This window comes from Seriola lalandi, unplaced genomic scaffold (assembly GCF_002814215.2).
Source record: "Seriola lalandi dorsalis isolate HSWRI2012SDOR001 ecotype SW California unplaced genomic scaffold, Sedor1 jcf7180002054690, whole genome shotgun sequence".
Lineage (NCBI taxonomy): Eukaryota > Metazoa > Chordata > Actinopteri > Carangiformes > Carangidae > Seriola > Seriola lalandi.
Genome location: NW_019525243.1, coordinates 809,430 through 821,980, shown reverse-complemented (window position 1 = coordinate 821,980; position 12,551 = coordinate 809,430). Strand labels below are relative to the sequence as shown.

General features: G+C 36.5%; 1 protein-coding gene across 1 annotated transcript; it reads left to right on the top strand.

Annotated features, from left to right (window-relative positions):
• The first annotated feature begins 2,546 nt into the window (after positions 1-2,546).
• On the top strand, positions 2,547-11,906 carry cacng5b (calcium channel, voltage-dependent, gamma subunit 5b). Its single transcript, XM_023423263.2, has 6 exons — positions 2,547-2,758; positions 6,074-6,324; positions 7,941-8,027; positions 8,836-8,976; positions 9,080-9,225; positions 10,354-11,906. The coding sequence occupies exons 2-6, from the start codon at positions 6,129-6,131 to the stop codon at positions 10,612-10,614; spliced, it is 831 nt and encodes a 276-aa protein (XP_023279031.1). The 5' UTR covers positions 2,547-2,758; positions 6,074-6,128; the 3' UTR covers positions 10,615-11,906.
• Positions 11,907-12,551: the final 645 nt, after the last annotated feature.

Here is a 12,551-nt window from a genome sequence, read left to right as displayed (position 1 = left end):
ATGACAGAATAGAAAGGCATGAAAATGTCATAAAAATATAATAATATAATAAGGTATAAAAATGTCATAAAAAATGTCATAGTATAGTAAGGCATAAAAATACCATAAAAATGTCATAGTATACTAAGGTATAAAAATATCGTAGAAATGTCATAGTATAGTAAGGCATTAAAAATGTCATAAAAATGTCATGGTACAGGAAGGAATAAAATGCCATGAAAATATCATTGTATAGTAAGGTAAAAAAAAGTCATAGTATACTAAGGTATAAAAATGTCATAGTATAATAAGGTATAAAAATGTCATAAAAATGTCATAGTATAGTAAGGTATAAAAATGTCATAGTATAATAAGGCATTAAAAATGTCATAAAAATGCCATGGTAAAGGAAGGATTAAAAATGCCATAAAAAATATCAAAATATAGTAAGGTATAAAAATGTCATAAAAATGTCATAGTATAGTTAGGTATAAAAATGCCATAAAAATATAATAGTATGGTAAGGCATAAAAATGTATGTCATAGTATAGAAAGGCGTGAAAATGTCATGAAAATGTAATAGTATAGTAAGGCACAAAAATGCCATAAAAATTGTCATACTATAGTAAGGCATTAAAAAAGTAAAAAAAATGTCATATTATAGTAAGGCATAAAAATGCCATAAAAATGTCATAGTATAGTAAAGCATAAAAATGCCATAAAAATTTGATAGAATGGTAAGGCATAAAAATGTATGTCATAGTATAGAAAGGCATTAAAATGTCATAAAAAATGTAATTGTATAATAAGGTAAAAAAAGTCATAATATGGTAAGGTATAAAAATGTCATAGTATAATAAGGTATAAAAATGTCATAAAAATGTCATAGTATACTAAGGTATAAAAATGTCATAGTATAATAAGGCATTAAAAATGTCATAAAAACGCCATGGTATAGGAAGGATTAAAAATGCCATAAAAAATATCAAACTATAGTAAGGTATAAAAATGTCATAAAAATGTCATAGTATAGTAAGGTATAAAAATGCCATAAAAATGTCATAAAAATGTCGTAGTATGATAAGGCATAAAAATATCATAGAAAGGCATGACAATGTCATAAGAAATGTCAAAGTATAATAAAGTATAAAAATGTCATAGTATAGTAAGGTATAAAAATGCCATAAACATGTCATAGTATAGTTAGGTTTAAAATGTCAAAAAATGTCATAGCATAGTAAGAAATAAAAATGCCATAAAAATATCATTGTATAGTTAGGTAAAAATGTCATAAAAAATGTCATAGTATACTAAGGTATAAAAATGTCATAGTATAATAAGGCATTAAAAATGTCATAAAAATGTCATAGTATACTAAGGCATAAAAATGCCATAAATATGTGGTAGTATGGTAAGGCATAAAAATGTCATAGAAAGGCATGAGAATGTCTTAAAAAATGTCATAGTATAATAAGGTATAAAAATGTCATAGTATAGTAAGGCATTAAAAATATCATAGTAAGGTATGAAAATGTCATAAAAATGTCATAGTATAGTAAGGTATAAAAAGGTCATAAAAATGTCATAGTATAGTAAGGAATAAAAATGCCATAAAAATGTCATAGTATAGTAAGGCATGAAAATGTCATAAGAAATGTCATAATATAATAAAGGTATAAAAATGTTAGTTAGTTAGTTAGTATAGGGGTTGCAAAGTTGGTTCAAAGTTTTTGCAGATCAAACAGTTGTATGTGTTTGCGTATGTGCGTGCGTGCGTGTGCGTGTGTGCGCGCGCTTGTGTTGTGTTAGACAGAAAAAAGGAGAATGGCAAGACACTATGTAAGTCGATCCTTACCTTTTAGATCCATGATTTTGCAAGTTTTAAGAATCTACTTTGCAGGGCAGTCAAAGTCAACGATATAGCAGTATTTTCCTCTGTGACCTATTTTCCTGCTCCTTCTCCTGCTTTTTGTGTTATTTCCACTTGGTAAAAAACGTTTTTATGATCCGACTAGATGGTAGCTGTGTAAAACAACGTCTTCCTGCTGGCAAGACCTTGCCAATTTGATTTTGCAAAACTTAAGCCAATCCACAAATCTATATCATGACAGTTATTAAGAGGAAAAACTTCGAAATGTATCTCTAACCAGATCCGCCGTGTGTCTGACAGGTGGTTCCTCCAGTATGTATACACGCTGAGGTTCTAGAGTGGCTTTCGTCATAGAGATTAGAACTTCGAATGATACCTCATAATGAGATGACCACAGAATTCTCTCTCTCTCTCTCTCTCTCTCTCTCTCACACACACACACACACACTTGTACTCCTATGTGGGGACAATATTATCATTATTATAATTATGATCAATGATCTCTCTCTCTCTCTAGTATACAGAAGCTATATAAATAAAAAAAACAGTAACACGCTCAAACTGTTCCTCATAAAGATAGAAGTACAAGTCCCCCCCCCCCCTTCTCCCCTCTCTGTCTCTCTCCTTACGTCCTTCCCTCCCCTTCTCTCCCAATACTTGCATTTAACAGCTGAAATCAAGCAGCAGAGCAGCACGAGGCGTCTGACTCTTTTTCTTCAATTGAAGAGTTGCACTGACGCGCCGCTGCATCGTTGGGCTTCACTTTACAGTTTTCGGAAGGAATTTGTGACCAAATCGACGGAGCACCGTTTGATTTCCAATCGACAGACTTTCTCTCCCTGTCACTGCAGGAGATCATTGCTGCAAGTGCAGGAAACTCAGCGAGCTGAGACAGGACACATCAAACAGGTGCGAAAAAACAGCGTGTAAGTCTGATGGACTCACCGTCGTAAAATAACGTATTTGAATGACTTTATTTGCATATTATATTTTATGATTTAAAAAAATATATAAAAAAATGTTGAATTCCTTCTATTCCTCCTGCTTCTATTTATATGGACTTAGATTGCGATGTGTTTCACTGATCAGTATGATGCTTGTTGAGACTTGACGTTTTGATTTGGTCGCAGTTCTATTTCTCTTTAGTAGGCTAGTATAATACCACAGTCCTTTGTGCACAATACTGTTACAGGCTACATTTGTGTATACACATGTATACAGTACATATAGACTATAGTTAATATTTATTTGCCTAATATTATTTGTATGATAGCCTACTGCAAACTGCCACAAGACATGATACAGTCGCAAGGACACATTGTATCCTCAGGGCAGACATTGACGTGCTATAGTGAAAACCATTCGTCAATGACAGTCACAAGTTGCCTTCGGGAAAATTGCATTGGAGGAAGGCTACTATATGCTGCATGAGACAGAATTAAATCATGACTGATTACATGACTACATATATATATATATATATATATATATATATATACACACATACATACATACATATATATATATATACACACATACATACATATATATATACATACATATATATATATACATAAACACATTTATATATATATATATACATAAACACATTTATATATATATATACACACACATACATACATACACACACACACACACATACATAAAATATATATATATATATATATATATATACACACATACACACTATATATATTATATATCTCTCTAGTCGTGTGGTAGCACAGTTTGTTTTTATCTTACTGGGTTTCTACGTTAACAATTACTTGATAATCATTTGATGACTGATTCAAAGAGAGTCAAAGCCATCTGCACATATTAGGCTACATGAAATCAAATTATTTTCAATGTCATGTTGCCTTTTTTTTTTTTCTTTCCCCTTTTATCTGTAGTGTTTAGTAAAGCAGATTTTAGACAAATTTCTTCAGGACATCATTTTTATTCAAAATAATACTGCCATGTAATCTCAGTGTTCTCAGTGCCAGCCCAGCCAGCTCTGTCATTATCTAATAAAAATAATACAGCTAATAATGATAAGAAATTCAAGGAACTGAATATGGAAAGTACCAGTTTTAATACAACTTGGACATATGGACCACTTCAAAGTCAGGTGATTTTCCTTGATCAGGGACAAGCTGATATTTTTGAGTGTTTATCTGAATAATACTTTACCCCCCTAAGCACTGCCAAGGTCTCTAAACAGGTTAAGTTCAAGTTGTTGAAAGGCCAACAGAGAAAGATTTCATGTTGCTCGAGATACCTGCTGGTAGAGTGCAATATGTCCATTTTAAAAAATGTGCAAAAATTTAATAAACAGTCAACTCATGAAAAACAACTAGAAGTAACCCTAATTAATTATAGTTCAGCCCTTGCAAAGTGAGCCAATCATCAGGTGACAATGAGTCTCTCCTGGACAGTCCTCCCTCCATCACAGTCCATAGATCATTCACATGTGTCGTGAACAGGACCTAAATCATTACCCTGTCACTGCAGATTATGTCTTATACCATATGATCAGCCTGACAAATCCACACTCTGACTTGCTTTTATGAATATCCAACCGTTTCGAAGGCTGCTGGATTCATGGCCGTAAAATGTCAAAACCCAGTCTTGGATTTCCAATAATGTGAGCATTTGTATTCAGAGTGTTACATCACAACATGTTTAATGCTCCTCAGTCTGGAGGCTCAAATGGGCTTATTATCAGCTCAAACTTCATTATTCTTTTTATAGCAGGTTGGACAGATTTTGCAGTACCATGGACTGAATTAAAATTTATTGTGAATATAAAAACTTTCATTTTAGAGAAAGTTAAAGTGTTAAGTAGGAAGTTCAGAATTGATTCACTATCACCATGGGCATATATCCAAGCCATGTATCCAATCCAACAAAAGGTTTCATTCTCATAGTTGAACATGAAAAGAACGAAGACACACATGGGTTGCGGGTTCTGAAAGGATAATAAAGAATAAAGATTAAAATGAGCACAACAAATCAAAATAGTGTCATTATATACTAATTAAAGAAATAAGGATTAAGAAGGTTCTCTGAGACCAACATACAAATGATAGGAACTAAAGAGTAACAAACTTCTTACCAGAAACTGCCACCCCATGTGAAGGTGAAAAAAGAGTGGAGTGAAGCCAATAAATAATCTTGTAGTGCCCAGGTGAACTCTATCAGGTAAATGAGGGGTAGAGGGTGAGAAAACAAGAGCCAATCAGTGATAAAAATAAGAAAGGAAGTGAGGTAGGTGAAGAAAGGAAGACGAGAATCAAAGAAAATAGGGATCTTTACTACATAAAGATTAAAAATACCAAAACAAATTTACATGGTACTTTCTTTCTGTGAGTCGAAAACTGAACCTGAAAATGAGACATGAAGATTATTTTGTGATGGAGTCAAACAAAGTTAGATTTGGATTGAATTTAGCTGCAAGACAACCAAACAAAGACATTATTGATTCCTCCAGTTACCCAGCTGCCCTGACATTTCATATGCTGCTCATCATGACGAGTAGATCTGACTTCCCAAATCTCAAAATGCACTCTGACATATTATGTGGACAGGAGAAGGAGATGAAGCTCACTCCCTTATCGTCCTCACTGTCTCTCATCCTCTCACCCACCTACTGTACCTCTCCTCCTTTGCCTTTTCTTCAGTTGAGCTCACAAAGCACTTGCACGCACACATACACACCTTCAAGGTCCTGAGAGTGTCCTTCATGAGGTGATTGCGTAAAACACTGACATTGTTGGGGTTGTTTTTACATGAGTTTCTCTGGTAAATTCAGGAGCAGAATATTGCTGATAAAGGGTCTAAAAAGGGACTTCCCATGGCTTTTTTCAGTCTGTTTTCATCACAATTTTTGTCTGTTATGCTACGTGACTGGTCTTCTGTTCATTCAGAACAAAACAACATCCAATCACATATCTGGCTCTGACCTGATTGTCATGATTAGAAGAAACCGTAAAGACATTGATGACATTATAACAAATTTGAGGTTTTTATTTATGAAAAATTAAAACCAACTTTGAAAAAGGGACACTTTTAAATAAAAAACTACTGCAGTAAATGACCAGCAATATTATTTTATAATGTCTTAAGTATGTATTTATTTAAGTAACAACACTTTGGGTCTCCATGTCCAACCTCCTCTTAAGTTTTACCAGTAATTCTACCTCTTTCCATTTTCTCCTCCAGACTTTTCCTGGGACTTTTTTATTTTTGATTGCTGGAAGCTCCCCCCGCTGTCGCCATGAGCGCGTGCAGCAGGAAGGCCCTGACGTTGCTGAGCAGTGTCTTTGCAATCAGTGGCCTGGGGCTCCTGGGAGTGGCAGTCAGCACCGACTACTGGCTGTACCTGGAGGAAGGCGTCATTATGCCTCTAAACCAGAGCACTGACATCAAGGCCTCACTGCACTCGGGCCTCTGGAGAGTCTGCTTCCTGGCCGGTTAGTGGCAAGATTGAGGGTTCCAAAATGTTCCAAGATTTGGGATTGATTTCTCTGTGCTCCTGCAATTTGATAGCTAATAAAGTAATCGTGTGTAAATCAGGATTGTGGCACAGACAGTGGCATTAAATTTTAAAGTGGAATAGTCCTATTCAAAGAAATTAATTTATACTGTGCAGAATCTAAATCTGGCAGCAGCAGGGAGCTGATGCTGTCACACTGACATATCATCACTGTATCAGCCAGATTTGACATTCACACAGAATGGCGTTCACAATTACTTCATCAGTGTGTGTGTGTGTGTGTGTGTGTGTGTGTGTGTGTGTGTGTGTGTGTATGTGTGTGTGAGAGAGAGATTGTAAGTATAGCATACAATGGGTGAAGTGAGAGAAAGAGCAACAGAAAGAAAGAAAATGTGTCTGTATTCCTTCCCTGATGCAGTACAATCAGTCCTGCAATATAATTCTACACACACTTACACACACAAACACAAACACGCACACACACAAACACACACACACACGCGCGCATGCACACACACACACACACACACACACACACACACACACACAAACAATCTTGCACCTACAAGTCTTCAGAGACAGATGTCACGATCGTCGTGCCACAGAGTTAGCTGGTGGATGACGCCAGCTGGTGTTCTGTATGTGACAGTGTGTGTGTGTGTGATGCTGAAGTGATAAATACAGCTGTGTAGCTGTATTTGCAGGATGTGATGTGACTCACACTTACTGTTGAAAAAAAATTGATGACTAAATATAAGGGGAATAGGCATCATGAAGGAAATCCAGGATGGGGGGGGGACCTTGTAGTTGATCAGATCTCCACTCAGGTTGAAAATGAACAGATCTATGCTGAAATTACCAAGCTCTAAGCCGTTAATTGTCAATAATTTGGATACTAACTTCATGGACACAGCAAATTTACTAAAGTAGATTTTACTTTTTGGTGTTGTTGCAACAATTGTCATTTAATTAATTCAAATCCTAATTCCATCAAATATTTTGTGCAATATGCTTATTTGCCTCCAGCTACATACTCTGCATTGCATGCAAGTGGTATCAGTCTCTTTTTCCCGCCTTTTTTACCTTCAGTCTGCAAGTCACTAATATCTCCTGTACTTCTCTCCCAATTCCGTCATCAGCTCCTCAGTATATATACCTGACCTTTAGCCATTGTAACCTGTTGGTTCATCTATTGTCGCATCTCAGCTGTAGTGGCCGATCTTTTCTTCCCATCTGCCCTGTAATAACCCATTGTCTGCCTTTTTGGACTTCATGTCTGCCTGTTTTGGCCAGAAATCTTTTGCTGTTTTCTAACAGTTTTGTCTATGAGTTGGGTGTTTGAGTCCACAACCTGTTTTACTTAGCTGTTAAATTTATTTTTATTAATTTAAAATTATTAATTTATTTCATAGGGATATGTGTGTGTTTTTAGGAGTGAATTAATGTTCAGTATTCCTCAGATAATATGGACGGGAGTATGTTACTCTCAGGACAGAGATGAAAAGCGAAGCTGCACGACTCTTTCTTCATGTAATATCTTTTTCACCTTGTCTCTTTGTCTATTTGTCTCTACATCTCTGATTCCCTCTTCAGGTGATGAGTCTGGTCGGTGCTTTACCATCGAGTACATCATGCCCATGAACGTCCAGTTGACGTCAGAGTCCACAGTCAACGTGCTCAGTGAGTAACAACAGCAGAAACCTCCAACACCAACCTCAGGCTTGATAACTCAAGATTCCCCTTGAGGTTATTCACATGAACAGCTGAGGCATTTTATCCATAATACTGTCGTTTTCCAATAAGGTTTTGTTCAGAAATCTGAGTGTACCCAGACAGAGAGTCTGAGTCATCTGGGCTCTCATGTCTCTGCCCTGCTCCTCTTCAGAATACTTACTGCCTCTTCACAAACAATTCACCTCAATGTCAAAGCCTTACTGAGGGATCAATCCACAGATGATGATCAAGTGTCTGCATTTCATTTTTATTTCAAGAGTCACTGTTTGACCAACAGATGTGTTTTAGCTAGAGTTACTGTAAATACTTTTCTATCAAACATGACAAAGTGAAACAGCTTCATTTTAATGAGGCTAGATCTAAAAAACATCACTTAATTTCTCTGTGAGATCAAATTAAATACTACAAAGCTCATCTGTCTATGAGCATATGCACTCTCTCTTTTTGCCTTTTTGTGAATTATACATAGTAATTTCATTATGTTGATTTATGACCAGAAATATCACATTGCTTCTCTGGCTATGTTGGGGGTCAAAAGCAGCTTTGCTTTGCTTTGATTTACACACATAAAACATTACAAATACATAGTATAAAGTTTTTTTTATTAATCGTATTTGCAGGTGAGGTAAGAAACCTGTCTAGGGCCTATGTTAAAACCTCACTTCAACATAAGGATTTAAATCATAGAAAATGAGGAAAGAAAAAAAACCCAAAAAACAAAAGCTTTCATTCTCCACTGTCTCTTCCTCTTCAGAGATGATCCGCTCAGCCACTCCATTCCCTCTGGTCAGCCTTTTCTTCATGTTCATCGGTTTTGTCCTTAGCAACATCGGGCATGTTCGGCCACACCGCACCATCCTGGCCTTTGTCTCTGGAATCTTCTTTATCCTCTCAGGTACACCGATCATCCTCCTGTTCTTATGTCTTGACACGTTTTGTATTTTCATCTTCTGTCTTTTAAAACCCAGACCTTTTCTACTCTACTCTCTGTGTCTCAGGTTTAGCGCTGGTGGTGGGCCTGGTGCTCTATATTTCCAGTATAAATGATGAAATGCTGAACAGGACTAAAAGCAGCGAGGCCTATTTTACCTACAAATACGGCTGGTCCTTCGCCTTCGCTGCCATCTCCTTCCTGCTCACTGAGGTGAGCAACAAACCATTAACACAAATGACAGCTGTTCAGTACAGCTGTGCTATCAGCACAAAATATTTCACTCAACATCTGTCATAACTAAAATTTACTATAAACTTTAATAGTCAGCAGAGCTGCAACAATTAGATGATTAATCAATTAGTTGATTAGTTTTTTTTTTCCAGTTTGGTTTAGATTGGCATGTACAATGAGGTCCACCAACAGTCATGCAATAAACACTATTGCTGAGTCTCAACTTGATACTAAGTTTATACAGTATTATTTTATATGCTAATCTTTGTAGTATAGTGCTTTGCACTTAGTATGCAAGAGAACAACATACTTGACTGTTTCCAGCTGACAGGAAAAGGCACAAAAAGCTTGGCACTACACGTTAATCAATCTTTAACTTAAGAGAGCCAGAAAGCTTTCATCCTCAACTAGGTTTATATTTTCTCCAGCTGTGAACAGCTGCTCTATTTCCTTTGTGAAACAACACTGCACTCAAAAATCAAAGGGTTTTTAGTCTGTATAATAACAGATTTGAGTCTACTACCTTTCCTTCATCACTTTATGTGTGAACATACATAACTCAAAACCTGCTTTTTAGTGTGTAGTAGTAGTTTAGGATACAGCTTCCCTTTTTGAATGTCTTGTCAACCTTGATTTAAATTTTCGTCAGGATTTAGCTAGAAGTCGGCAGAATATTTCGAAACAGCAATTTCTTATTTCTTTTTTTGTTTTTCCAGAAGCGTAAGATTGTTATTGTGTCTCCTTTGACACTTGATAGAGTTGACTTGACTATATTTAGAGTCATTAGTATTCACTGCCTACATGTGGCCGCAGAGAGGAACTGCAACAAATCATTGAATGTTCTTACCAGCATAAAGATAGAGAAATAATCACATACTATAACTTCCAGTGAATATTCTCACAAAAAACATTTAGAGACCTGTTTAAACGAGAAGTGATTTGTGAAATTGGATTGTAAGATGCATTTACTGTGATGTTGTACAACCAAAGTAACTGACTGAACACAGTAAAATCCAGAGATTATTTTCTTTGCGTCAAAGCATTTATGAACTTATCCTTTCATATATTTGATATTTTGGCTTGATTTAAGTCTCTTCTTCACTGCAGAGTGCAGGCGTCATGTCTGTCTACTTGTTCATGAAGCGCTACACAGCAGAGGAAATCTACCAGCCTCGCCACCCCAGTTTCTACCGCCCTCGTCTCAGCAACTGCTCCGACCACTCAGGCCAGTTCCTCCACCCAGAGGCTTGGTCACGCGGACGAAGTCCCTCAGACATCTCCAGTGAAGCTTCACTGCAAATGAGTGCCAGCTACCCTGCTCTCCTCAAATGCCCCGACTATGATCAGGTGTCGTCTTCACCCTGTTGAGGGGACAGCCATCACACCAGAGGCCACCTTACGGTTACTAAAGGGTCATGGAAGATCACTATAGGGTCAAAACGCCAGGTGAGAACAGTTTTCTTTCAAAAAAGGATACAACTTAGATGTAGATTATAAGTTTGTTTTTCAGGGAGGAAAATATCTGCGGGGGAGGACTTGGAAATATGTCCCTCTGAGCTGGTTGTGTTTTTCAATAGGGTCAAAGATGCTTATTGGGAGTTTGTTGTTGTAGTAGAGCCTATATCTTTTATAGTCAGAGGAACAGTCTAAGGTTTTAGAAAAAAATCAATACATGGTTGTGGTGTTTTTCTCTCTGAGAAGGTCTCAAAGTTTTTCCAGAAGGTATGCAGAGGACATTTTGGTTTAATGGTATCTGTGCATTTTACCCTCCAGTGCCTCATAGTTTTTTGTTTTTTTTTGTGAATGTCTTTGCTTCCTCATTTTGCAATAAATAAATGTCCCTCATGCTTTGGGACCTTTTTTGATCAAAAACTTAATCATGGCAGTTTTGATGGATTATGTCACACTGGAATAATATAAGGATGTGCAATGTTTCAGTTTGCCAATAAGCAAGAAAATTAAACTGTTGTTGTTCCATTAATGGAATTTTAGCCAATCATTTTGTCCCATAATGTGGAGCATGACTACGGAATAGAGACGCCACTTGAAACCCAAGTCTGAACTGGGATTTTGCCTCTTTGGTTCTATTTTTGTGAGTTTTGTGAGTGATGTTGTGCAGATCATAGTGAAATGCATCCTGTCCAGTGAATGAGGGGGTGTGCTGAATGCACTTTTGGTACTTTCATGGCCAGACTAGTGTGCAGAGTTGCAAATATGGAAATATACAGCACTGCCAAGAACAGATGTCTCATAAACTGAGTTCACTTTTCTGGACATGACCCAATAGTCACTTTGTTTTCCATGTGTAATACTAAGCAATTTTGTCATCACAATGAGCCATACAGTAATCATCTCAAGCAAGATACTGTATTAACGGTTATTGAATCCGTCACAAGAAACAGATAATAAACAGTTATCATCATCTGCCCTGCAGTTTCATATTGGTTCATGTCTACAAACATCTACCCAAAAACAAAACCTTTCAATTAGCCAAACCTGTCCCTGTTCTCGCACAGTGAAACACCACAGAGCAAAGACTTGTCAAATGTGACGCAATAAAAGGACAATCCACGGAGAATGTTTATTTACAATGTCACATTCAGCTGTGGTCATAAGATTCAGTCATGCTGCCACCTTGTCAACTATCACCTGAAGATAGGAGGAAACAGCCTCTCTTCAAAGTCTCTTTGAAGTCTGCCATCAAAACTGTAGATTTTTTTTCCAGGCAATGCTACATTTACCCACTGGGAGGCAGTATTTGGTCTTTTTTTGAAGTGACATTTCACCTTCAAAAGTCACAGTTCACAGTTTTTCTCTGTTTAATTCACAGTTTGTGACACAAAAAAAAATCACGATCCTCAAATCTGTAGTTTATACTTTTCTTGTAAATTTCACACAGACTTCAAATGTATATGTATATTTAAATATATTCAATTGATTCAATGATGCGCTGAGTTAGTCTTGTTGGTAAATGGGATGGATTACACTGCTTTTATAATAAACTGTATTGATCTCAAACGTGGCTGTCAACATGCTCATTGTGTAGCCTACATCCTCAAATGCATTAACTACATTTATGATGTATTACAACAGTAAGAGCTGTGAGGTAGATGAATGATGTCAGACACAGTCTTTCTACTATAGTTCTACAGTAGTTCTCTAGAGACGCTCGTCTTTGCTGTTACCTTGCTTTGCTTTGAGGCTTTGTACTTTACAAAGCCTGTACTTTACAAATGTACTTTATTGTACGTTATGTACACTTGCCACTTACCATTTTATGTCAAAATCATTATTATTGACACTAT